This window comes from Chamaea fasciata, unplaced genomic scaffold, assembly GCF_029207755.1.
Source record: "Chamaea fasciata isolate MVZ Bird 193981 ecotype frontalis unplaced genomic scaffold, bChaFas1.0.hap1 SCAF_10, whole genome shotgun sequence".
Lineage (NCBI taxonomy): Eukaryota > Metazoa > Chordata > Aves > Passeriformes > Sylviidae > Chamaea > Chamaea fasciata.
Genome location: NW_027094095.1, coordinates 27,157,231 through 27,185,151, shown reverse-complemented (window position 1 = coordinate 27,185,151; position 27,921 = coordinate 27,157,231). Strand labels below are relative to the sequence as shown.

Sequence of the window (27,921 nt, the reverse complement as noted above, 5' to 3'; positions counted from 1 at the left end):
AGAACTTTAGAAGTGACATGTCTTTCAGACATCTGGCCTGATGCCACCATCATCCTTGCATTTTGTGCTGCATGGAGGAGTAGATTTTTTTTCAGTTAAGTTGCTTCAGCAACTTCTCCTGTTATTAGGAAAAGACAGCACTGTAAGGAGAGTTGTCATCTTTATTTTAAAATCTTGTAGCAATTGATTTATATTCATTCTGTTGACACCAATTTTGACAAGTTTTGTGTTCCATTTCATGTAACAGAAATTCCATAGCAGACATCTTAGAAGGGTGGTGGGTATAAGCCTGTAGGCTGATTTTAATTTTTAAACCACCTTCATAATTCAAAGCTACAGCCAGCTGAATTTCTGTTGGAATTGAGAAAACTTTATATAACCAGATCCACAGATGAAAATGATGCCAGCCCAGCCAAAATTATACTCTTGTACAAAAAACAATTACACAACACTGATTAAATTACTGGATCAGTACCTTTTGAAGTTGCTGAAATACACATCAATTAGGTTATTGAAGATTAGAGGTGGTGTTTTTATGTGAAGGATGGGAGGTGGGAGGGAAAGGACTTAAAAATAGTAAAATACGGTCATCACGAAGAAGCCATTTCTGCTAGTAAGCTACCAAACATAAGTTTTCTTTTTATATTCAACTACCCAATATTTACAGAAGTCTCTGAATATCAAGCAGTTGCCATGGAAATATGGAGACTAAGCAGATAAACAAAAACACCTGAAATTAAATTGAATTTGAATGGACATGCAGTTTGCTTCCATCACTTGCATTGTATCAGGCATCTGTACACTGTGCAATATGTTTCATTCAAAACATGGTTTGAAACCCAAAGGTAACCAAGAAAGAAATAAGTTGTTACAATTAGCATCTTTATGTAAAATTTCACACTCCACAGACAATGCAATTGACACAGGGCTTACACAGAACATCGGGTGATATTTTGCACTCACTGTGATGGCTTGGAAATATAATTCACTGCTCAATACTGACGGAATATTTACACAAAATGAGAGCAATCACTAGTCTCTTACAAATAAGGTGACCAAATATCCCAGCCTTCTATGAATGCAACATGCAACTCCCTCCATGATGAAGTCATGTCAGTTATTTTGCTCTAATGAGCCTTCTCCTATCCCCATCAGTATCCTAAAAACAAAAGAAAGATAGCACACACAACCAAAAGTAGTCACACAACAACAAAACCCCATTCTTGTTATAAAACTTAAATTCTCAAACGTCCTTTTAGTACTGTCTCATCCTAGTTCCATTCCTACTGCTTTACTTCAGTGGGTTTCCCCTTTCCCTGAATGTGATGCTGGAGCAGGGAGGACTCTGGAGAAATGAACTGTAAAATGGCATTGTCCCAGCAGTCAGGAAAACAAAAGAACATGGCTTGCAGGCAAAAGGAAAAGGAAGCTGAAGACCCCGTTTGTCTAGAAGGATGATGAGACCGTGGACATTTTGGTCGCCTTAGTTACAAGTCTCTCTGTCACCTGCATGCATGGACTTCTGTTTTAGCCTGTAAATGTTGATCTCACAACCACACACAGTTTTATTCAAACACCAAACTGGTGAACAGTGTTATGAACAGCAATCACAAGGATGGAATAGCCTTTTCTCCCAGAAGTCACAAAACAAGGTACTCCTTGAAGTCTTCTTTGCAGCTGTGCACATTGATCTGTACAAGTCCCATCTCCTGGTAGCCAGCACTAACCCTACAGGCATGACCAGCTCAAGCTGTGACCCTTTACAAGTTGTGTACGAGGTTGCCATTAAAGGTGACGTTCAGCAAGGTTACCACACATGGCTTGGGTACCACAGATACCAGCAAATCACTTTAATGGTGACCAATATATTATAAGTTACTCCAACTACACACATATCAGAGAGGATTATTACAGAGACAATACTTTACACTCCTCTACCTGCAGCTTTCAGTTTGGTTTGGTTTGTTGCTGTTTTCTACAGGGTGGTGGCCTCCCATGACGCATAATGTGTTTTTCTAAACTATCCAGGATGGCAACAGCAATCCTTTGGACATGGGGATCAGTGTGGACGTTTTCCTTGATGTTGTACAAATGCTGCAAACCTCCTTCTTCAATTAACATGCTGCAGTATCTGGCGGCTGTAATAGGATTACAAATAGGGAATTAAAACCAGAATTATCTAGGGTAAAGGTAGCAGATACTGTAAACACTGATTCAAATCCACTTTTATCTCCAGGCAGTATTTAAGACACTCCCTAAAGTGTCCACAGAAGTGCACGAGTACTTTAACAAGTGACAACACAACAGAGTTATTTGGACAGGACTCTAGCTGTAATCAGGTCTCTTACCAGTCTGTCTCAGCTGACTAAAAAGTGTCCTGTAATATGCACAGTATTCTCTCTTGCCCCACCTCCTCTAGGGGCATGTAAAATGCACATAAACAAACCAGAAGAAACGGGAATCAAAAGCACTGTAGTGTCTAGGAGTATCCAGGTAATAATACAGAACAGTAACCAAAAAAGCGTATCAGATATACCACACCATTTGTCCAGACTTGGAGAGCGAATACTAACTAGTTCCTTCCAATAGTTTGCCAAATACATTGACGGTGGCCTCTCATAAGTTGCTACAAATGCCTTTTCAGGTTTTTTTCCACTTACATTCTAGAATTCAGTAAGTTGGAATCACACTATTAAGAGCAGGGAACAGCTATAAAAAGAGCTGTAGGGTGAATGTAATGTGCAAGCTCCAGAAGCTGTTATGGAAAGGTCAGGATGACTGTAATGCAATCCACAGGGCATTACCTCAGATGGGCCCAATTTCACCATTCGTCTCAGTGATGCAACACCAGACTTGTTTTAATGCTGATGTTGAGCATTTCACTGGGGATCACATTTACTGTGGGCACTAGTAATATTTGAGTTAGGTTACCTCACTGAGGTGACTATGACATAAACAAACAGCAGCAGAAGGAAAAAATATACCAAAAATTTTAAACCAATTACTTCCAGACTACTTTACACTGTCATCTATAAGAGAGGGTCAAAATAAAAAGCATCTCCTCTCCAGGACTGCTAAAAGCTTTCTTGGTACCAAGCACCAAAAGCTGAAGATTTTCCCCCCAAACATACCTTCGTATTTCAGAATTAAACACACTTACCCCCAGAGTAGGTTATCACATTTGCTACCAAACACTTTGTTTCTCTGCAACTTTGTCCAGAAGCTTCTGGCACCAACTACCATCAGAACTAAAGGAATTCCATCTTGGTCTCAAATCAGGAATAGGCCAATATAAAACTCAGTAGCATGTTAAAAGCTCAGAGGTGAGGGCAGACAAAATACCAAAAATAAATAGAACAAATAGGACAACGCAAAGTTGACAGGACTGCGGGACAAAGATAAATTACAGGACCTAATTTAAAATCTGTTTGCCAGATCTGACCAGTAAAATAGTTCTGTCAGAAGAGTCTGACTTCAACATGAAAAACCTCAGAGATTTCTGGCCAGTACCCTGGGAACAGTGGCTCATTATAGTTATGAGCTCTGTGAAGGGCAGCAAAGCAGAATTCTGTGTGCAGTTATGTATTATGTCATGTTATTGGTTGGTCCTGAATAGATGCCTTACACTGCCGCAGTAGAGATTTATGGGACAGGCATAAACAAGTCTAGATGTGCTGCCATCAAGGAGATTAAAAACTGGCACAGAAAACACTTTAAATACTTCAGAAGAAATCTGCTTTATATAGATATGTTCATGCCAAAATTTTCTGTCAAAAAAAAAAAAAAGGCATTAAAAGCCAGGAAGGTTTGTCCCTCCTACATTTAGGTATGGTTGGGGGATTGTTTCCTTTTCCCAACACTTGTGCATTACAGCAAATACTCTCAAATCATTCTACTTCTCATTTTGCAGATGGGAAAGAGAGATTAAGAAAGTGACATTTATGTCACAGCAGGTTACTGCAAAAAGGCAATTAGAGATGAGAATTAACTATAGCTTCTGTTCCCATAGTAAGACACTGCTACCTGCCATGGCCATTACTCTTAACTTAAAGGGACTTTGTTGCCCAGCATTAATATTTGCATATTTTATTGAATAAAAAAAAGTGTGCATGCAAAAAAATGTAATTAAATCTTAACAAATCCACATTTTGGAATTAATACTATGCATCTAACTGTAAAATTTCAGTTATAAGAAGAAATGTAAGGAACTTTTACAACTCCCTTTTTCTGCCCCCTTTAGCCAAGCCCCAAATGCAGTTTCTCCAGAGGATTAGGATTAAATAGCCCAGAGATCCTCTTGTTTCCCACTTCATGCTAGTGAATCACATATCCAAAAATAAGAATTTTAAGGATAATATTCTCTCAATACATACGATTTTTGCTGCAGACGTGCTGCATGGCCCACACTGCCCATAATTGGACACCAGGTGTCATGAAACAGCCAAGTAGTGGAAAAAATGGATTGAAAGACCTATTAAAAAAAAAAAAAAGGAGTGAAACAGTTACTCGCTTTAGTACTAGATATTATTACTTCAGAGGTCATATGTCTGGTCATATGTTAACTACAGGAGACACTGATAAACATTAAGAGGCTGTTCTGCCGCATCTAAAACTCATTTAAGACAACTACTTGCAAATATCAGATTATAGTAAATATATGGTATGCTTTTTTTTCCACCCCCCAAACTCATGGTCACAAGATAAGACAATAGTTACCTGTAAGCCACCATCTCACAATCTGGGGTTGGCCAATTCAAAATGGCAGCATGCTGCAAAATACAGAACCAAGAACATTGATTGTTAAATACAAACATTGAAAAAATAATAGAAAAGACTGTGATAAAATTCACCATCATTTCTGTACCAGCTGTTCAAGGAGAGACGTCCTCTGGCTGCGACTCAACGTCCAGGCCTGCTCTCCTCGAGATATCAGGTGAGCAATAATCCCTGCTGCAAAGTAGCTGACTTCCACCTCCACACTGTGCAACAACTTACTGATGTGGTCTATGAAGTCCTTCCACATTAATTCAGAATGGAGTTCTTTAACTTCAGCTATGTTATTCTGGAATGGGGAAACAAATAATAATAATAATAAAAAATTATCAGATCTCTGTACATCCAGGGGAGCACCACATGCCAAAATACTATTTTTGCTTTAGGGAATTTTTCTAGTCTAATGCAGAAATTTGCTTCAAAACAAAGAGGCTTTCTCGTATATGATTTTATGCCATTAACATGTAGATTATACTAAATCAAAGGCTGATTTTAACATTCTCAAGCACAACTTGAGACAAAAAGTGCAATGCATTTTTTCAGCAGTGCAAAATTCTGCATTCCATTGACTTTTGACCTACTTTTTGCAATTAGACTAATGTGAAGCCTCACTCGCCTTTCTTAAAAGCTCTTTTTATTTACTCTAACCATCAATTTCAATATAATTTTTGAGGAAACATAAAACAGTCCAAAAAACATGTCAATTGTGAATAACACAAACTACAAGGATTAAAGGAGAACATAAAAAATATTAGGACATGAAAAAATAACTTTTCAGATTAACATAGGGTAAAAAAAAAAAACAAACCCTTTCAAAATAAAAATTTTAAAGTATATATTTCAGACTTTTTTTCTTTTTCATCTCACCAAAAGTCCAAGAACTTTCTGTTGGATGGATGATTCAGATGGAAAAGACTGTGGATAAAGGAAACAAAAACCAAGTAAACATTTATGCTTTTTCTTGAAACAGCTTTAATTATAAACCTGTGTTGATAATCCACCACCAAGCCCCACTTCCTCACCTCTAAGACTCTCATGAAAAGTTCTAGCCCTTGGTTTTCAATAAAGTGCCGACACGTCGTTGGAGATTCATCTGTGAGGTTCCAAAGTGCACTCAGTGTGAACTTGAGGGTGGTATCTACAAGATTCTGATTTGTTTTCTGTTTAACTATTTGTAGAAGTTGCTGGGGGTCGAAAAAAAATCAATATATGTATTAACTCCTCTGCTTTTTTCTATACTAACTGGGCAATGCATAGCTGTCATTTATATGCAGAATAAAGATATACACGTTTAGAGTGAAACTATACAAAATAAACCAGCTATTAAACTTTTTACCTCCCCTCTGAACATGGCTGCCTGCTAAAGGAATTCCTTTGTTTCTGCAGGAATTACATGTGCAGGGCTACTACAGGTGGCACGAAGCCATCCACAGAACTCAGAACCTTTACAGCAATATTTACTTCAAATATCCTCATTTTGAGCATCTTTTACCTTAAACAATGAATTTCAAATCAAGATATGTCTTTCTATTTTACTTTGCATTAACTGTGTTGAGTTTTTCCACTTTGGTTTACTTTCTAACCAATTTTCACACGAACACATGTTAATATGTTCTTAGAATCTTATCTCCTTATCTTTACTTTGTATCTTCAGGAATACTGTTAGTATGAACAGCTGGAGAGGATGGGATGGCAGGAAGGCATCTGACTTACCCTAACAATGAAGAGCTCTGCACCAAGTTGAGCTGTTTGCTCCGTGGAAAGCTGGAAGCAAACAAAAGCAGATCAACATTTTTTTTAGACTTTAGAAATGTTATCCTATCATCTCAAAGCTTAATTCCATACCTTTGCAGCAAGAATGGAAATTATGGCTACAGCCATCCTTTGCATGTTTTGATCTTCATGATTACACAGCCACTGCATAACAAGTTTAGCTGCTTCAAACCTGGAAGTCAAAAATAAAAGTGATTTTCATAAGTCTTACAAGTCTTACTAAAAAAAAATGTACACAACAGTAGAAGTATGCTTCATACCATACAAAACAAAAAGACACAGTGAAATTGCAGATATTGTATGAGCCTCTGTCAGCTTTAAGTTGTTGGCTTAGTGTCTCTTATTTCTAATTATGTATAAAAAGTGCACAGGAATTGCTCCCACAGAAGGAAGAAAAATTTGGCACAATCTCCTGAAACATCGGATCATCACACTTCAAAGTAGTCGGACAAAATATTTGAGTGGAAAAATGTCGGCAAAAAGCAAGCCCAGAGAAAAGCTGACTTGTGTCACATGGAATTAAGGATAAATCCATCCAGGGGAAGTAAAAAAAAAACCCTGTATAGCAAAGGATTTTTTCAGACCTATACTCAATGGTATATATTTGGGTCAACAGACCTAAAACAATATAGGCCAGATAAATTCAGCACACTGAAATGATTTAAACTGAGCAAAACTGGGGCCAGAAACAAAGCTTCAGAAGAAAAATATTCTGCAATGCTACAACTCATTTCAACTGACATCTAAAAACTTGCCTGTTAAATGGAACATCCTGAAGGATTCTGTCACTGCATAGTGAAAGAAGGCAATTCTTTTGCAGCTGTGAGAAATGAAAAATAATTTCATCATTAGAAACACACACATTTCAGAATACTTTCTTCTTGTTGTTGCACACTACAACGACACAGACTCTGACTTCAGAAGGCTGAAAAGGTGACTCTTATTTTCGGAAAACGTTTTCCTTTTTATACTCATCTACACAGACCAATTTGATTGGTGACAAGACAAACCTCTTCAATCACATTGGTCAGACTAGAGGGACATCAAGAGAAGCCCCTCCTAGGTTAAGTACGTAAACATTCTTGTCGTTACCAAAACATGCCTCTTGTTTACAGAAAATTCCCTGGGAAAGGAACTTTCAGAAACCAAAACACCTCAGGCACTAACCAGGGCTACACTTTCTCGCTATGAACACATTTCCGTGAGGTCTTGGGATGTGGGGAAAGCTTTTGTTAAGACCCACAGGACAGAGAATGCCAGGGAAAGCAGGGGAGTTTAGCCTGGTACCTGCTGATGGTTTGGGAAGTGCTCCATGGCCTTGAGGAGCAGGTGGGTGACGTCTGCCAGGAGGCGCACGGGCATCCCGGCCGCCAGGTCCTGCTTGGTGAGGTTGAAGACGCAGGCGCTGGCCGCCAGCTGCACCGGCAGGTTCAGGGGGTGGTTCCTCATGCCGATCACCACCAGCTGCAGCACAACAGTTTGGCCCACGTTAGCTGCTCACACATTTGCACACAGACCCCCAGAGCAATCTGCCTCCTGCTCGAGGCCACAACAATGACTCACGGCACCCAACTCCTGCCTCCCTTGTGCTTGAGCAAGAAATCCATCTGGTGGGATTTTAATTCTCAAGGAATAACATTTCCTTCTGCTCAGCAATTCAAAACTGGCAACTCCTGCAGCCCCAAGTCCTTCTGCACAGCTCGTAGCAACCTCTCAAAGAAGAGGCTGCACAGATTGCAAGAAATTCCTAGAAAGAGCCAGGCTGGGATAAAATCACCAAGCCCTTCCAGAAGTGAATGAAGCAGGACAGAGTTTCTGCAGTGCAACAGCAATGATGCAGTGCCTTGTTGTATGGTGATGAGCCACTTCGAATCACAGCCTGAGCTCCTAGGTCAGGACAGATTTTTTGCAGCTTCTTCCTGAATGATGTTTTTGGATATCTATATTGATTGTGATCTCACCTAATAAACACCTAATAACAATATTTTTCTTGTTGATAATTGACTGGAAAAGTCTTTTAAGTAAATTTAAGGCATCTTGGTTCAACACCAAAGAGGATAAGAAAAATAAAAACCATGTGTCCTACCAATGCCTCTTTTTAGGACCCCTACAAAACTTAGACCATCTCTGCTGTACTAGACACGGAAAGCCAATGCCTCGAATGGATTTCTAAGGAAGTTTCTGGGCTCCAGGTTACAGCCCCATACAGGACACTAACAATATCCATTCACCCATTACCATACTGGAAGGTGACAGTAGAGAAACTGTCACTAAATTCTTTCCTTATTATTACTGTTTAGTGAGCATCAGCAGAAGGCACTGCCATGTCTGGTGAATAAGGGTAGACAGACTTTTGATTAGAACCCCAACAGATATGATCTAATGACAGAATTCAGCATCTGAAGAATATTTCATATCATATTCAAAGTTATGTGAAAAAAATTAATTTACATGCTACTAAGTTTAGATAATTTACGTTAGTACAGAACAATTTTACCTAATACAAAACACCACAGGGCATCCTCTACATCACTCTTGCTTAAATAGTTCTTTACTTTTATTTAACATTACAATTTTAACCTTAAAAAACACAACCAAAAAGGTAAAAGTTTATAAACTGATTTATACCAGGGTTTTCGGGATGAGATCATGAAGAACACACGAGAACCATCAAAACTATTATTTTACCTTTAAAATTTCAGGCTTAGTTTTTTCCATGACATGTGTCAGGCTGAATAAATGAAAGAGTGCTTCTCTCACAAAGAAGGCCCGTTCACTGTAACGCTTGAGTGCTTCTGAAATCTGAGTTTCATTTGCTTCCCCTGACACCTGTGAACACAGAAATAATCTTTAGTTCAAGATGTCAACATTTTACTTTCAAAGTTTCGTTCTCAAAAAATGCAAAGCTGCAGTTTCAAAGGCAGTGATTTGGCCAAGCCCTTCAGTAAGCAAATGACTGCCAGCCTGCTCTAGCTTCCATTTAATGATATTTTCTCAGTTTGTAACTGTAAATTGTAAAATTAAAGATGGTTTTTTCTTCAATCCTACTATTTAATGAATCATTGCTGCAATCACTGTTTTTTTAAAATTCTTAGGGCAGCATGCAGAACTTGTTCTACTTAACATGGCACATACAAAAAAAGCAAAATGTTCATATATAAAGTGTCACATTCTGTGCATCCTCTATTGTATACAGGCAGGGGTTTTTTTAAACTTCTGTGATCAGGAATATATTACAGCCTTGAGAGAACTGACAGCATCTTGGATTTTGTTTTATATTCTCTACTGATTAGAACAGGGCAACCCTGTCTACTGACACGTTGTACAGCCAATTATATCCTACGTGAAAAATTTCCACTTGGTTTCATGTTCTCAACTATAATATCAGCCTAATGTTCATAATCAAATTTCACAGGGCTGCTCTGAAGACAGTAATATTTTACCTCTGCTGTTTCTATGAGTTCTGTGTCTTGTTTATTCTTTAGCAGTATCTAGACTAAGCAGTTGAATATTTCAGTAGAGTTACTAATGAATTTAGGTCATTAAAAAAAAAGGAAACAAAACCAATCACAGCCTACAGTCTCTTCTTGACACCTGTGCCTTAAAAAGGAATGCAAACTGCACTTTGCAAACCACAGTGCCACAAGTCCATTGTGACTTTCACATTACCAGAACCTTCTGCCTTCCTGCCTTTTCACAGCACAGACAGTATCATGGAGCAAGTATTCCGAACAGCAAGGATTACATTTTATTATTTGATACCAAACAGGAGGTTTAACCTCCTGAGGCTGGATATCATCACCCCATAGGGGAACTTGCTTTCTCCAACTACACATTTCAACATTCAGACACTTGGCTATCAGTATCAGCTGTGACAACTAACTACTCAAGAGACCTGGCCCTTAACAACTGTCAAATGTTTCAGGGGAAAAAAAAAATACAAAATTCTGTAGCTGTGTTACTCCACTTGCCTATAACAAGAGCATTCTGAATTTTAAAACTGAAGTGGAAAACTAAACTTGCACAGGAGACAGACTAAACTATGGACAGTCTTCTTCATTCCTTCTGCAGCTTCCATCATCCTCAAGACACAGCAGAAAAGAAAACTCAGTGTCAAAGATGATATAACACTGAAATGTGTAAAACAACTTTTTTAAAATAAATTCTGACCTGCTCATTTTCCAATAACTGCATTCAGATTCTACAAAACAGGGAATGATGTCTTGTTGCCTGACTCTAAAAGATAAATAAAATGCACTTCAGAAAACATCATCTCATCCTAAGGGGCTAAGTAACTGAAGATTTGTTCAGGAAGAGGAAGTCTTTCATCCTAAAATATTGCTTCTTAGGTGTTGTATCATCACCAGAAGACCTTTTAAGATGGGTAGAAATATTTTAAGAGGAAATAGCAGTGGTGATGGAGCATAACAGCAGCTGAGTTGTTCAGCTTTATTGTATCTGCCGTGTTAATCATGAACTGCTCAAAGCTTATGCAAATTCTACCTCCACCCCTTACACTTATGCCAGATACTGTCTGGAATCCAAAGAATATTATCCCACTAAGTGACTTCAGACCAGACAAAGTTCAGCTCTCTTAGGTAAATCAGGATCTAAAGTTCACTGAAAAGGCACACAAAACAGATGCCTCTAACAAGTATATGTATATATACAGTATTACGTAAATTTAGCAGTTTGTGTCAAAATGAAGTAGGAACTTCACCTACAGCCAGTAATTATAATTAACAGTTTAAAAAAATGAACTTACAGCCTCCTAATGAAACACACACATACATCTGTTACAAATGATTAGCTCTGTTTTCCCTGCACATTGTATTTTTTCAGTGAAATTAATTCCCCCACTTAACCTTCAGGTTTCCTTCTCCTGTGAGGAACTCTGAGTAGCCGGCGTCGGTAGCTAGCAGTCCTACAAACTGCATTGTGGGCCTCTGCAGAATGAATGCCTGCACAGCTTTATCTGTGACATGTTTTCTTCCAGAAATGTCCAAAGACACAAGGTTAGGCAAGATATCTCTCTGCTCCAGTAAACGAAGAGCTATGTCCGATGTGAACTGTTTGTCATCCGAAATATCAAGGTGATTCAGGTATTTCAGTTCTCTGATAACATCCAGGATCTGGGTTGTGGTCATTTTCAAGCATTTCAGGTGGTGCATGGTCAAAGACTTGAGCCGGTCTTTGCAGGTGAGGAGTGCTGTTATGTCAGTGACCGAGGTGTTGGATATATCCAGACTTTCCAACCTGGGAAGTGAAGCAACATCTGCCAAGTCCTCGTTGTAGAACAGCACGTTGGTGATGCTCAAGGCGCGGAGCCCCGACAGCTGACTGAAACACCTCTCGTAGGGATCTTCCAGAGAAAGAGTCAGTGAGTTCAGCACCAGGCACTGCAGATTCTGCTGGATCCACTTATTGCTGCCCAGCCCACTGATAATGTCTGTGATAGTTATGTCTGCATTCACGCCTGTGGCATCCAGCTCCACCAGCTTGTGGTGGCAGAAGGCTTTGCGGAAAGCCACGGCCGAGATTTTGGCTTTGCGGATGCAGGCTCGCTTCAGGCGCATCTGGGTCCCTCGGAAGATGCCCACGGTCCCATCGTTCAGGAGCCCTGGGGGAAAACAGCATCAGTGCTTGGCTCCAGTGCCACACAACACCACTTTGACATTAAGAACCCAGAGGGGACAAAAGGGTAGGCAGAGAAAATTAGTTACAAAGTAGTTTGCCCTGGATCATTACGCCACCGAGCCCAAAATCTCACATTTGAGATTCCACTTTGAAGATTACAATGTCGTGTTTGGAAAATTCCAGGTTTAAGAATAGGACAGATAACTAAGAAGCAGTAAATGCATATTTACCTGTTTAGCTCAGAAAATGGAACACAATAAATAAAATATGGGTATGATTCAAAAACAATCAGACTGCTGCCCTCATTTGCTGTATCCTTCTCACTGAACTAGAAGAAGTTAGAAGTGTGCTAAAAACAGAATTTCAAAATTTCTGAGTGTTAATTCTCTTCTGGCCACAGTTCCATTAACCTCAAGATTGCACCACCTATCAGTGACCTGTTCTCATCTTGCTTTAACTACATAATCTAGCATTTGACTGAGTTCATAAGTAGGATCAATACTAAATTAAACTAATTAAGTTCTATATGAAGAAGGTAGGAGTGTTGCTCAGAAACAAGCTGAATGTGAGAAAGAAACCTAAGAAGTGCTTCAAAGAATAGAAAGAAGAGGGCAAGGAAAGGGTGGGAAGGAGAAAAAGACAGCAATGAAAAAAAGAAACAGCAACAATCTTGTTTAGTATCTTTTTACTCTGTAGAAAGAATGCATAAGTAGCCTTTTCTTGCAAGACACTGGCAACAGCCTAACTGAAACAATCCACTGAGTTCCCTGCATGGAATTATCAAAAATGCATTGAATATACAAATATGAAATCTTGGTGTCTTATCAACAGAAGGATTACAAAAAGCCACGTGAAGGGTACAGCTGCACAAGCATCCCCACAAAAGGGATAGGAAGAAGATGTCCTAGTTTTGCTCCTACAGGGTTATAAGTGTCAATACTTCCAGCTTTTAATCTCCTACCTTCACACATACTTAACAAAGAAAATGGAATAAAAATGCAATATATTTGAATAATGACATCATTGCCACTACAGTCTGGATTTATGTCATGGGCTAGTAATTGCTTCTGTGACAAAGGCAAATTAATATAAAGATCTGCAGACCTTTCTAAGGAGCAAATGGTCCAGGCATTTCTGACCATTACTTTCCTCTTCTGTGGGGAAAGCAAAAATACGGGATGAAACTACTGGTAAGGAGCAGAAAAAGTAAAAGCAATAGATATAATTTTAGTTTTGTTAAAATATCACTAAATTACTCCTTAATTTTTGCTTCTCTCTTCATTTAAGGACCAAAGCTCTCTCCCTGGCCTACCTTAGGCACACCATGTTTACCTGCCACACACTTTTTTCCATCCTGCACTCTGTGTCTCTGACATTTTGGTGTCTGGAAGTGTCTTCACCACTGCCACCATCAGTAATAAGTTTCTGGTAATTCCGTTTCCTTGAATCTGATTTCCTGGGACTACTGTAAATAATTCCTTATCAGAAAGTAGTGTATATTGAAGATTACCTTTTCTTTTTTTTTTTTTTTTTTTTTTTTTTTTTTTTTTTGAGCTTGTCTTTTTTAGGACCATTCCTTCTGTTACTTCTGACCAGAACAACTTGAGAAAACCACAACACCAGTACTTGCCCAGTAGGACCCAAATAAAATCTGCACCTATAGTACAGGGTGTTTGGTCTGTTTACAGTGATTTTTTCTAGTGTCATGTCTTTTTTTTTTTTTAACAGAAGTCTCCAGGATCTCAAGGAACAGGTTTCTTATCTCTTCTCCAGAACAATTTATACCTTTACTTTTTCATGATAAGAAGTTTTATTATACAAATTTCATCACGCTTAAAGCAAGCAACCAAGAGGGCAGCCCTCTCCTCAGAGATATGCTGACAGAGAACCAGAACACAAAATGTAAGAATACCATAGGGTGTTTACACCACTCCAAAACTGAGTGCTTTGAAACAAATAATTCCATGACAATAAACGTGTTAATAGGGATGAGAAATTGTTTTAATGATTTACAAGGCTATTTTCTAGCTTAATCACAGGGGCACACAGTAAAAAAAACCATCAGTTAAATGCTCTTCAAGAGCTATTGTTGCTAGAAGTAGTAGAATCTTTTTTTTTTCTGAAGTGATTGAAAGAAGATTGAAGAATGTTCAAATAAAAGAACATTAAAATCATAAACCAAGACCAAGAACTTTCTACTTAGATCTGTGTGGCAATGCAAAGCTCAACTGAAGCTGTGTAAAGCAAAAATAACAAAAATTCTCTATTAAGGGATTACAGAACTCAGTTTTAACAGCTGCAGCAGCAGATTCTACTAGAAAACATAGCAGAACTGCAATGTCACATTCCAGTGAAATATTTTCACCACTGCCCCACAAATGATTGTTTTTACCATGAAATGCCATCGTCTGCAGCAGTCGATCAGCCACTTCTTGAGGGAACATTCCTGGCTCCTGCAAGCAAAACGTTCCATCTTGTCTCTCTGTGCAGAACTTCTCTAAGTTGGCAGTCAGGAAATTCAAACAGATATCAAGTAAAGAATATGGAGAAGCTTCCTCCTGTCGTATGCAAAACACAATGAAACAAAGGAGTCAAGTCATTCTTTCTGTGAAGCTTCCATTACTCTATAAGGTCTTTTTTGTTAATCAGGCAAATATTACAAGAGGAGATGTCTCCCTCAGAGTCACACAGTCAGGTCACACAGTGAACAACTCCTTCCCCAGTCACGTCTGCTGTGCTTTGAACCCTACTTGTGCTCCCAGAGGAAGAAAAGCAATTGCTGAAAAATAATTTTGATTTATGAAGTCTACTGGGAATTAATCAATCATGACAGACTGAAAGAAGATTTAATAATCAAATTATACTTCTGGAGTTAAAATATTTCTTTTAATCATTAATTCAAGCCAACACACATTAGAAGTCTACTACCAACCTACACAGGAAATGCAGATATTGCAGATAAATTGCACATATAGGAGCAATTTTTGATAGTGAAAAGGGCAGCTAGAGCTTCACATCAAAAAAGGAAACCCAAAAAGAACTGGCTTAGTTCCAAATCTTGTGCAGCAATAAACTCACATCTATTACAGTAATCCTTTTCCTCTTTCCAGGCGCTCTGCACCTGGGAATCATCTATAGCAGAAGTCTGGGTACAAAGGACAAGGCAGAATATAAACTTGATCTCTTCCCTCAGCATTTGAGATTGTACACTTATACATGAAAATCTCAAAGGGTTTTTTTATTCCATGTCTAATAATAACCTACTGTTTTCAGCCACACAGATTAATCAACATAAAGAATGACTCCGAGCACTGTGAATCATCCCCAGCACCACACAAAAGAAGGCCGAGTGACTGGTACATACTCCCCCAGACAATATTGAAAATAACAGCATCAACTGGTGCCAGATCTCATCTGCAGGAAAAATAGTAGCTTCCCTTTTATATGGAAAGTTCTGGATAATTTCACCTTTCCTTCTCAGCTCATGTAACTTCTGTTGCTTTTCTTGCCTAATATGCTGATCACAAGAGCACTGAAATACGTAAAAGGTTATAGAGAAGAAACATAAATAAGTTTACAGAGATAAGTCTTCTAAAATAAGATGCACATATTTGAGGACTGGGAGGTACCACATTAGGGCAAAGATGAAATGGAGTCCATCTTTAATGAATCATGCATTGACAACAATTAGAGACTGCAGTTTAATAGCTCCTAAAGACTTAAGTACAGGCTTGGGAAATAAAATCTCCAAATTGCTCAAATGCAAGCTCTTCCTAGAGCTTTTGCCATGCAACTTTCATTCCTCTCACTCAGTTTTGCTAAGTGCTTAAGTTTCATTATTTTTTAAGCTTTAGTATTACATTGTACTGTTATAAAAACAGGAGTTACCTTGTGATGCAACTTGCCCCCATATTAGAAAATGGCAATTTTGGCTGCCTCCAACCTTAAGCTGATAAGAAAACGAAGGACAGAATTTGGAATTGTGAATGTCTTGCTTCATTTTGTTTCTTTGTAGTGTGCAACGATGCCTGATTACTTTAAAATATTACATTTTTTATATGAGATGAGAAAATTTACTTTTAATTTAACTCAAAATCAATACATATATGGAGGACTTCTATGACAGCTTGATGACTCAAACAAAAATCAGAATCTTCACTCAAAGGTGTATGAAAATCATTCCCACTGAAGCAAAGACATCCACATCTCCATCAGATCTTGTGTTTCTAATTTGATGCTCAAAGATGACAAAACCAGAATACTGGCTCCCTTCATTCCTCCTGGAACTGTTCCTTCCTGTCTGTCAGAAAAGCTGAAACACTTTTATGTATCAGTGAACAAACTCCAATGAGAATTTTTAGCCCTGTAGATAGGCCACTGGCATATGACTCAGAAAACTATTTTTTTCAACCAGTACCTCTGAGTGGCCAATCTGTCCTTTGGAAATGTGAGTTTCATTTTTATATAATCCCTCTGGAAGTTCATGCAGGGCATCTCCATACAATCAAGGAACAACAACCACAAGCAGGGATCAATTACGCTTGCAAACAACGCAGTCCTGTTTTTATTAACTCCACTCATTCCCATTGTAGGAGACATTTGTTAATATTTCTTCAACTTGCTGCCAAAAGGCTGAGGGAACACCCCTAACAAAGGCTCCTGAGGTAACCTGGGCAGCCAGGCAAAATGTTTTTATCTGTATCTAATAAAGTCCTCTGACAAGCATCCTAAAAACAATTTCCTAGACTGTCTGCTACTGAAATAGAACAGCTCAAACGCAGTCTGGAAGCCTTTCATGTGAGCTGGAGGCATTCCTCTTCTCACTCCTCGACACTTCAGGACAATATTGACCCATTAAAGTTGTATTTAAGCTCTTACAAGGTCAGAATTTAAGTGGCTCCTTTCTCCAGTTCTGCTTTTGAATGTCAGGTTGAAGACAAAACTGGCGTTTGTTTTCAGATCACTTTCAGTCTAAAGAGACACTATAAATGTATGTCAACCATAGCAGAGCATTTAAATTTTAAGGTTTTTTAATTTAATAAACATCACCCAGCAGTTTTTGAGTAGAAGTTCCATCATGCTATTTTACTTTTTCATAGTCAAATTAATTATCTGATACTTCAATTAACCTCACAGTTTCTTTCATTATATCAAACTAATTGAGTAACCAGGAAACAAAAATAAAAATTAATACCCCAAACCACAGAATTTTCCATTACATGATGCAAGCTGGGGTGCCTTCATTAACTAAAACATATATTATGAGAGTAATGTGACACATCTAAAACCTGGCTAGCTTATGGAATAACATAAAAAATAGAATAATTGCATTTAGATGGGCTTTTAAAGGCTTATTTAAATTAATTAAAAAAAAAAAAGTTTTTTAAGTGCTCAATATAATCAAGGCAAACCAAAAGTGTGCAGGGGGATGGAGTAAACTGCCTGGCTATGGTCTCTCACAGTAATCCAATACAGTGGTGAAATGAAATGCAAAACCTGCTCCAACTTGATGTTACCAGTTCAGCTCCGAGCTCACGCCAGGGCAGTTGGAAAGGCTCTCCCAAAGAACATTATCCTCCACGTTTTCTTTTGAGAATTCCATGAATCAGCTTTAAATACCACTAGAATATATTCAACACATTTTTGAAGTGCAGTTAAAAAGCACCAAGAGCTTAAAGGAACACATTAAAACACCAGGAATAAGTCAGAGGATCTTAAACCAGGCATTATAAACCCCGATTAACTGGCTGAGTGTGAGTATCAAAACAAAATCCTGTTCCTTTGGGGAAGCATCACCAGCCAAGTAACTGCTTATAGAACAACTCCTAAAAAAAAAAAAAAAAAAGTAAGAAACAGGTATAACTGCTGTTTTCTGTCAGTCATTCCACTCTATCTTTGCAGAAAAAAAAAATTTCACTGCTCTGTGAGCCTTTCTCACTACAGGGGTTGTGCTGATCCTACCAACTCCAGCCTGACAGACTCAGTTCCTACAAACACTGTCTTTCAGACTCATTAAAAATCAAATTTTCTTTTTTCCGTTGGTAGTGTTTTGTTTTGGCTGGTTCTTTCCCCCCCTCAATAAAGCAGCATGTAACACTGGAAGACAAATACCAATTTTATCTCTAACAGAACCATGTCTGTGATGTGCTCCCCAAGTTTAATACCCAATTGCAGGTATAAAAAAATCAAAGCCCAAAGATGCAAAGTCTCTGTAAGCCAGGCCCACCAGCCTTTCCCTCTCTGAAGTATCAAAGGACAAGACGGGTACAGGGTTAGGAACTTTTTCCATTTGTGGCGGTCATTTCTCTCAAAACATCAACAGGAAAATAAAAGGCAATTGAGAGCCTCAGTCTTTGGTGTTGGATGTACCATGTTTTCCAGCTGTTTTCCATTTCTCCACAGCTCCAAAACTTTACTTACTTTCTTAAAAGGAACATTCTTAAAGCAATTAAGAAATTGCTCTCAAGCAACTCAAGTTACAGCCATCAAAATTCTTCTGAGTGCTAATAAAGGAAAGGCAGTGAAAAATAAACAGTTTCATGATTTATGCTACTAAGAAAGCTTTATGATTATCCTATTTAAATTAAGTTAAATGGAATTAAACTGAAGTAGGTGATTTATTAGCCAGACTCAAGGAAGGATTATGCCCAAAACTCCAATTTAACGTTAACTATTCTGGCACAAGAAGTGGGAACACACTGATTAAAGCTGCTACTGACACAAAGTCAGGAGTGATCACAAGAGGCTTAAAATTAAACAGTGCCCCATTAGAATGGCATAGTAATGCCACTTATTTCAAGATTAATATAAAGAACTTCAGATACTAGTTCATCAATTAGAAATGATAGAGAGTGGAACTACAGCGGTGTGCTGAACCACAAAAAACCAGGGTGAAGCAGACAAAGAAGGTGCCAGGAGAAGCATAAAAAAAAAATTAAAAAAAAAATAAAAAAAGGAAGGATTAAGTCACTTTCGAGACAGGGAGATCTCCCAGGGCTATTTATGTGAACAGATACCTGCAGCATTTCAGTTTAAAGGTAAGAGCTACTAGAATGCTCTGGGGAGGAAAAGCGCATTGGGAATAGGCATAAACCCAGCTTTTCTCAGCCCAGAAGATCAAAAGGTGAGAGATACAAATGCTACCTATAAATAAATACAGCACAATGAATATAAACTATAGTCGGAAAAAAGCCATTAAGAAGCACACTGCGAAGACAGGAACAAAGATTCACAGAAATGCCGTGAACTGGAAGTTTTGCCATAAATTGACATTGGTACATAGTTAAACAATGAAATCCTACCCAAGTTCACTGACTGGAAGAGCAGGCACAAAACGTACCTACTTCAATACCAACGACACATAACTTTATTAGGAGATTGACTGAAATTAGGCTTTTAATGACAAGGGATGAGACTGAATAGCCCAGAAAGCTCCTGCTAGTCCTTGAAAAGCAAATATGCACACTCATGTCTGGAGCAGAGGAGCAATCCAAACAGCTCCCATATGTTCTGCTCCGGCCTGCCTGGAGCAGGGAAAGGCTGCTCCTTTGGCAGCTCCGCGCTGCTGGAGCTCAGCGAGGCCCACGCACCGTGCCTTGGCACGGCTTCCCCCAGACAGACCCTGGACAAAGCGATTCCCAGCGGGAAGGTGCTGTTGGGGGCTGTCGAGGAGCCGGCGGAGGCACAGGCGGCCGTGCTGCGCCCTCACACCGGCCGGCTCCGCGCCGGCGGCCGCGGGCGCTGGGCGCCGCACGGGGCTGTGAGGGGCCGGGCAGGGCGGCGGGCCTGGGCCGGCCGTCACTGCCCTCCCGGCGCCCTGGGGACACCGGCGAGCGCCGAGCCGGGATCGAGCCTGCCGTCCGCCGGCTTCCGAGCGTCCTTTTACATAACGGGAGGCAGCGCCGCGGTTACACAACGAACGGCGGGGCTGCCCCGGCCCGGCCGCGGTGCCGGAGGGAGAGAGGGGAAGGGGCCCCGCCTGAGCCCCTCAGCCGGGCTTGCGCCGCCGCCATGGCGGCCCCTTCCCCGGGGTCACCTCCGCTACCTGCGTCGGGTCCGGCACCCCGGGGCTGCAGGCGAACAGCTCCCCTTCCCTTTCCTTCCCTTCCCGCCTGCCTCCCTCCTCCCCTGCCCGCGCTCGCCGCCCCCTCACCGGCCCCTCACCATCGCGGCGCTGGGTGCCGCCGGCGAGCGCCCAGCCAGCCGGTCCCGTCGCTGGGCTCCTTCTCTTTGCGCTTTTTTTCTTTCCCTCCCTCCCTTCCCCCGTGTTTACCCCCCCGACCTGGAAGTGAATATTACCTCAGCCGGCCGGGAGCCCGCCTCCCTTAAAGGGGCTGCGCCGGCACAGGTTGGTGCCGCGCTGAGGGAGCGGAGCTTGGACGCTCGTGTTCAGGGCTGGAAGTGTGGGGAGAAGGGGCCATTGCGCGGCAAAGCGCATCGGCCTCTCTCGTTACGAGTGTTGTGGGACCTTTTCTTGGGTGTCGGTAGGGGAGCCAGGAGCCGGGAACTCCAGGTGAGCGCCCGGCGGGAGCAGGTGAGCAGCAGCTCCGTGGCCCCGGGCACCTCCCACAGCCGTGAACTGGCGTCAGCTTCACGCTTCGTGCTCTCAAGCCTCTGCAGTTTAAGTGTTTCCTGCGCAAACTGGTTTATTCTGGTAGTATGAGTAATAACCTGCAGCAGTACAATAGGTGTTGCCGCCTGCTTTGGAGCGGAGCTTTGCTATAAGCATAAATCATTCCACACGAAGTAATTTCAGGTTTCAGGTAACAGTAGTAGTGAAGAAAACCTGTCTCCCAACCAATACATACAATGTACTGTTGCTCAAGAGAATACAGTTATTTCTTATTTCAGGATACAAAGTAAAGACCGATACAAATACTCTATCCAAATAAAATTAATTAGAATGTAGAATTTATGTAAAAGAATTGCAGAATCTATGTACAGAAGCTTTGAATAACTGTTGTTTGCAAACCAGCAAGACAAATAAATATTAATGAACAATTGCTAAAATTATTTCTGTTTCTGTCTTTACAAGATTGGAAAAGATTCTATAAATACTATGAAACACAGTTTTACCAGTTTAAGGACTGCATAACAAAGGTCAGTTACAGTTTCAATTCTTTAGGCTGCTGACCGTAGAGAAAATAAATTACATGCTCAGGATCTGACAAGCACAGAATTAAGAATCTTCAAGTTCTGAATTTAACCACTTGAAAACCTAATCTGCTTAGAAGAAACAACTTATACAATTATGGACAGATATTAGCTTAGATAAGGAAGCAGCTTGTACTATTATTCTTAGTCCATTACATGTTTCTTCCACTTGTCTTTGCAAGCTTCCAGGCTGTTCTTTCAATGTCTTTTAAATTCACTGATTCACTCTGACCTATCACCAGATGTCTTGCTTTCCGAATTTATGATAAGAACTGGGCTCAGACAGTGAAAACTTTCAGAGACAGACTGACCCCCTGCTCCCAGTGCCTGTTCTGGGCCTGCCTCGCTGCGCTCAGGAATCCTCTGCACTCCTGCTATGGAGCAGCCATATGGTTGGGTTGGCACAGGCTCAACATCGGCATCAGAAACCGCAAAGACAAAATCCCAGCAAGAGCAGACTCTTCAAGGACTTAAACTAATAAACTCAAGGAATTTCTACTGAGCTTGTGCAAACTGAAATGTGTTCAAAGCTGGATTTCCAGAGAAACAGTATTGCTGGTACAAAAGCAGTTCATCTTCTAAATGAATGGAGATTCACACAAAGAGCCAGCACTGGCCAAGCAATGTTTATCTTCTTCCTGCAGTCTAACACACATGGCAGTGGGGTTTGGTCAATACATATTGAAAACAAGACTTTAGCTGCATATGGAAAATGTGCTTTAACTTCAAGCCAGATTTTTAACAGTCTGAAAAGTTTTAAGGAAGTACTTTAGAAGCTGTAACTGGTGTTTCAGCTATGCACCTGGCAGGGTTTGCTGCCAGTCCAGCAATGGTTGGTCACAATTAACTCTAGCCCTTAATAAAGGATAAAGTTTCTTCCTATGGGAGACCCTACACAGGATTTAAATTAGTTTTATTTATCCCAAAAACTCCACAAGCCGGTGTTATCCTACTGAAATAACTTGGGACAAAGCATTTGCAAATATTGCATATATTCTTTGAAATTTATTTTAACTCCAACTCAATTTTAAGCAATTTTTCACACAGATTTCTAATGTGCTACTTTACTCAGAGAAAATTCAATTTGTGCTCAGAACTGCTGGAGTTGGATAGTGTGCCATGTTTTGTATAAGTGTTCTGTTATCACGTTTGGGTTGTATTAATCCATGATGTTGTGGGTGCCCATCCCTGGAAGTGTTCTAGGCCAGGTTGGGACTTTGAGCAACCTGTTCTAGTGGAAGGTGTCCCTGCCCATGAGAGGGGGATGGAACAAGATGATATTTAAGGTCCCTTCCCACCCAAACCATTCTGTGATTCTCAGATCATCGGAGAACCAGGCTTCATTGTGTGTTCTGTGCTTACCAGTCCCTGCGTGTTCCCAGTGCCCCTGGCACTGCCTGCTCAGTGCAGGTCCCCGTGCTTCAGAAAGCGCCTGTGAGAGCTTTTGTGGTACCACAGAAAGGAGCGGTGGCTGGGAACAGTCTCTCACAGCAGCACCCCTGTTCTAAAAGGGTTTGGAAATTATTGAGATGTTAATCCAGACAAAAGCGTGCAGGAAGCAGACTGAGGAATGGGGAAAGCAGCCCTGCTCCTAGGCCATGCAGAGCGCAATTAATGTACTGTCAAGCCTCAGTTCGTGGGTTCTGCTGAATCAGACCTCGGCAATCCGCATTCGGTGGTGAAAACTCTGAAAGTACAATTCTAACAGTGTGTTATCGCTTAAAACCGCTGAACCGCCAGAGTTCCCGGTGACCCCGGAAGGGAGCCGCGCTGCTGAGCGGCGCTCGAGAGGAACCGTAAGGAGAGGCGCTGTCGGGGAAGGTGCGCGAAGAGAGGCCGGGGAGGAGGCGGGGGAGCGGCGGGCAAAGGGGCGGGAGAGGCGGCTGGAGGAGCGGCCACGGGCGGGGCAGGGCAGGCGGGCGGGAAGGGGCGGCCCGCAGCCGAACGCTCGGCGCTCCTGGGGGACGCCGCCGCCGCCATCGCGGCCATGGCCGGCTTCGTCAACTTCGCGGACGAGGAGGAGGTGCGGGCGTACCTGGAGAACCTGCACGTGGAGTACAGCTACCAGTGCTTCAAGGAGAAGGACCCGGACGGTAAGGCCCCCGCCGCCGCCCCCCGCCCGCCGCCGCGGGGCCGGCGGGAGGCTCAGCCCCCGTCCCGTGCCTTGCAGGCTGCCAGCGCTTCGCCGATTACCTGGACGCCGTGAAGAAGGATTTCGTGGCGGCGGCGCGGGTGCTGCGGGACAACTGCGAGGTGCACGGGCACGGCGAGAGCTGCTACAAACTGGGGGCCTACCAGGCCCTCGGCAAAGGTGGGCAGGGGGGTCTTGGTGCTCGGGTCGCAGGTGACTCCGCCACCTCCTTGGGCAACTTGTTCCGGTGCCTGGGCACCCTCATATCTACCTGTCCTCCTGACCTTGAAAGAGCAACTACCTGTCCCGGCCCTTTCATGGTCACCTTATAAAAGTTGGGGGAGGATGGAAAACCTAAAATTGCTTCCTTCTGAAAAATCAGCTGTGTGTTAACTATGTATTTTTTTTTTTTATAATTACATCCGTTTAACAGGTAAGTACAGCCAGTGCTCAATGTTGCTGCATATTCAGTTCATAACATTTCTTCTTGTCAGACTATTCTTAATGAAAGAAAATAAGAAACTCACGGACTAGTAACATGCATACCTAAGTAGTCCCCAAGTCTGCTGAAAATGTATTTGCTGGCACAGTAATGGAAAGCACTTAAATTAGTCAGAGATCTTCCAAATGGCAGTACTAGTAAGGAACAATATTTTTACTGTCGTTCAAAACTAGTAACAATCTTGGTGTAGGTATACTGGCAAAATAATATTTGCCTAGTGGAAGATACTAAATCTATGGATGTAGTAGTGGAAAGAATGTTTTGTGGGTCTGGGTTATATTTTGGTTACTGGTGCTGTTGTGTTTACTGGTGAGTGGAGGAGAGTTTTCTAAGTCAAAGACATTAGCAAACTGTTTGTCACTGAGACAATAGTAAAGTCTCTGAAGTCCTAAATGTTCACTGTAGTGTCTAAAGTGATGGATGCTGTATTTCCAGTGGGAAGCATCCTGCAAAGCAGAAAGCTCCCAGCTGTCTTACCATGTCCTCACAGTAATGCTTTGGTTCTTGGCTGGCAGGTGGACTCAGCCCGGATTTGAAAGCTGCCTACAAATCTTTCATGAAGTCATGTGAGAAAGGTGGGAAGAAGTCAGCGAATGCGTGTCACAGCGCTGGGCTGCTGGCCCAGGACGGGAGAGCCAACAGTGACCAGCCTGACCCTGTTGTCGCCAGAGATTGTTACACAAAAGCCTGTGATGGCAATTTTGCTCCCAGCTGCTTCAACCTGAGTGTGATGTACCTGCAGGGAGCACCTGGGGTCCCCAAGGACATGAGCCATGCCTTGAAGTACTCTCTGAAAGGCTGTGAGCTGGGGCACGTGTGGGCTTGTGCCAACGCCAGCCGCATGTACAAACTGGGAGATGGCGTTGAGAAGAACGATGCTAAGGCAGAGGATCTGAAAAACAGGGCTAAGCAGTTGCATAAAGAACAGAAAGAAGCTGCAAGTTCTCTAACATTTGGGGAGTAAAACTGGCAGCTGTAGATGTTAAGACTGTGGTTTTTAAATGGCAAGTGAACTTGTTATTTAAATTGTGAGCATACTGTTTTAATTTAAATAAATATCCTGTATTTGGATATGCAAATAATATTTTTGTGGATACAATAAATTACTGTCTCTGCTGTGCCTTTCTATGTTTTTGAACACACAAGTTCTTAAGGGTGTTTGTCTTAGATCTTTCCCTTCTTTTTAAGGAAGCCAAAAGCTTGTAGTCTTTTGGGACTTTGCTCCCATGGTTTCAAGCACAAAGGATCTCTTTTGTGTCCAACATTTAAATATCCAGGTTTGTTCTTAGTCACACAAAAATCACAGCTGCAGGTAATCCCAGCTTGGGCTGTCTGAACTGTTCCATCTCTCACAAACATTTTCAGAACTTTGATAGCTGCACACTTGTGTGGGCTATTCTTAAGGCATGGATATTAATCTGTAATTCCATAGGCCTAGGCCAATTCCTAGCTCCCTTATTTCCTGCCAACTGGTTTGTGCCTGTGTATCTGCCTGTCATATTTGCCTGAATGCTTCAGGCTGCTCTCCCAACACACTTGACTGCCCCTCATTTCATCACACAAAATGTTTTACCTTCCTGCCAGCTTCTGGAACATAATGTTCTATTTTTTCTAATACAGATTTAGGGAACAAGGTGCTAATTCATCAGATCTTGGACTCAAATCCGTAACTTATATATATACAAACTTAGCTAAACATACAGATTTTGAAACAGCTGTTCAAATAAGCAGGGCAGTGTTTATATATGTATTCATGTGCTGACAAGCTCCTTTGTAATTTTGGTGTGTGTAAATATATGTGAAGTTTGTGGCGTGCATGTTTTACTGTAAATTTACAACTCAGAATCTGACTCCCTTGGCTCTGGACTAAAGATACAAACTTCACTAATGAAATAGGTGAAGTGGCATTAAAAGCAGCTTTACTTTGGTTGTGGCCACAGGTGAAAGCAGAGTTGTTGGAATCTCACTGCATGTATAAATCAAAGCAGCTCTTCCAAATTAACGGAGTTCTTGGGAAGGATGTTTGCTGCTGGAACAGAAACCTGAGTAGCACAGCAGAGCAGTGACACAGGCACCTTGTAACAACAGATGGCAGTGTATGAAAACATTACTCCACACTGGTGTGGCTCTGGTATATTCAGCAGTCTGGAAAAAAACAAATAGTCGTGGCAAAATCAGAGGAATTTTTCTGTTAACAGTTACTATTTTTTGGCAGTTCAAAAGGGTAAAGCTCTCAGAGGAACACTCGTTGCCTGATTTTTTGCTTGGTACTATTCTGGGCATTTGTTTCACTTGGGAAAGGTAAGTAAATGCTACCTCTGTGGAGTGCAACACTAGTAATAAAACAGTTGAGGATCCATGTGTTCAGGAGTAGGCAATTGCAGGTGGGTCAAGGCACTGGAGAATTGGGTGATATTTTAAGCCCTGTAATGCTCACTGCCACAGAGTGCCTTGTTCAGATCCTCAGCCCAAGCACCAGAGCAGTTTCCTTCCAGCTGGACTAATGACTGTCAGTGATCCTCCCAGGAACTTCCAATCAACACAGCAAACAGGCACCAGAGAACATCCTCAGTAGAGCGACACACACTGTGGATAATTAAAGCCACATTTATAAAGTGCATGTTGTGGGGAGGTTTTTTCATAGCACTTGAGAACTCACAGATTTTCAGAGCCTAAATACTATAAAAAAACCTAAATACTATAAAGCAAGCCATTTTTATAAAAGCTGTGAAGTGTGTAAGATAAGTTTATGAAGTGTCAGCCAATTTTGCACCACTGGTTGAAAAGGCAAACCCAAATTAAGGAAGGCTCTTGTGTTTTCAGGCTGTCCCTGAAAAGTTTGCTGCCTGCTCTGAGCACACCTTTATTTTTTACACAGATATTGATGTTACTGTAACAGATGCATTTAGATAGCTAAGGCCCTCGTCTATATGGCTCCTTTCCCTCCAAAGTGACAAAGCATCCAAAAAAAAAAAGGTTAGCCAGTCTCACTGCAGTGTATTACAAATTATATGAGGATAATGCAGTCTGTAGCAGAGAATAATTCTGTGAATAGCAGTCTGTTCTCAACCTCAAGGTTCTGTGCTGGAGACATAATCAAAATCTTTAAAGAGGTGAAAATTTTCCTGCAAATCTTGGCTTATAACCATCTTGCTCTGGTATTATGGGGGTATTACCAAAAGGCCAACATCTTCCTGCTCTTTCTTTTACCTGATGTTACAAAGGCTAAATTTTATGCTCTCCTGGAAGAAAACTTTCTTCAAAGTCTCTGTCATCATAAAGAAAGAGTGACAGATATGTGATCATAGCAGAATACTTGGAAATATGGAAGAACCTGTTGATCTCTTCAGGATCAGTGGGTTTTCTAAGAAATAAGAGTTTATGTCAGCTTCACAGCTCCTAAACCACTGCCTGCTTTCCCTTTCATTTGTTGGCATTGATCTAAGTGTGCAGCCAACTTCCATTAATAAAGCAGCAATATACTTCAGAAGGAGCCAACCCTAATTAATTAAATAGACATGTGAATACATTGCTGTAAATGATGAAAGAGCATTCTTTGCAGGATGCTTCCTGCAGCTGTGAAAAGATCACCAGAGGGCTGGTTTTGAACTGAGATTAAACACTGGCCCCACATCATGTGTCATTAAGTATCATTTGGATTAATCCTGGACAAAAGATGCTGTCGGGTAAAGAAGCCACATGATTTTGTAGAAAAAGAGACTCTTTCTAGTGGTTCTGTTTATGTGCTATATTGCAATAAAAGCAGTTTTGCAGCTTGCTGACCTTTTGTTCAGCCATCAGTAACAACTCCTCTCTGCAATGTATGTGAGAAGGGAGTTCTTGTGGCTGTGCATACCCACTCGGATGGTCTGGGTGATTTTGTGTCATCATCACGCCAAGAAACAAAAATAGTGCTGTTCCTTGTTATAGCACAAACTTTTTGTTCAGTACA

General features: G+C 41.1%; 2 protein-coding genes across 3 annotated transcripts; one reads left to right on the top strand and one right to left on the bottom strand.

Moving 5' to 3' along the window:
- Positions 1–143: 143 nt before the first annotated feature.
- On the bottom strand, positions 144–20,657 carry LOC136294764 (protein zyg-11 homolog B). 2 transcript variants are annotated; one of them, XM_066192831.1, is made up of 14 exons: positions 20,347–20,657; positions 14,576–14,741; positions 11,412–12,166; positions 9,235–9,375; positions 7,834–8,010; positions 7,302–7,366; positions 6,619–6,718; positions 6,487–6,537; positions 5,796–5,957; positions 5,641–5,688; positions 4,865–5,062; positions 4,717–4,769; positions 4,374–4,471; positions 144–2,138 (listed from the first exon to the last, which is right to left on the bottom strand). In XM_066192831.1, exons 1-14 carry the CDS (start codon positions 20,347–20,349, stop codon positions 1,948–1,950), a joined length of 2,208 nt encoding a protein of 735 aa, XP_066048928.1. In that variant the 5' UTR covers positions 20,350–20,657; the 3' UTR covers positions 144–1,947. The 2 variants fall into 2 exon arrangements, with proteins under 2 accessions (XP_066048928.1, XP_066048929.1); XM_066192832.1 differs by lacking the exons at positions 11,412–12,166; positions 14,576–14,741; positions 20,347–20,657 and adding an exon at positions 10,717–11,397.
- Positions 20,658–23,210: 2,553 nt separating this feature from the next.
- On the top strand, positions 23,211–25,871 carry COA7 (cytochrome c oxidase assembly factor 7). Its single transcript, XM_066191936.1, has 3 exons — positions 23,211–23,429; positions 23,507–23,647; positions 24,485–25,871. Exons 1-3 carry the CDS (start codon positions 23,324–23,326, stop codon positions 24,931–24,933), a joined length of 696 nt encoding a protein of 231 aa, XP_066048033.1. The 5' UTR covers positions 23,211–23,323; the 3' UTR covers positions 24,934–25,871.
- Positions 25,872–27,921: the final 2,050 nt, after the last annotated feature.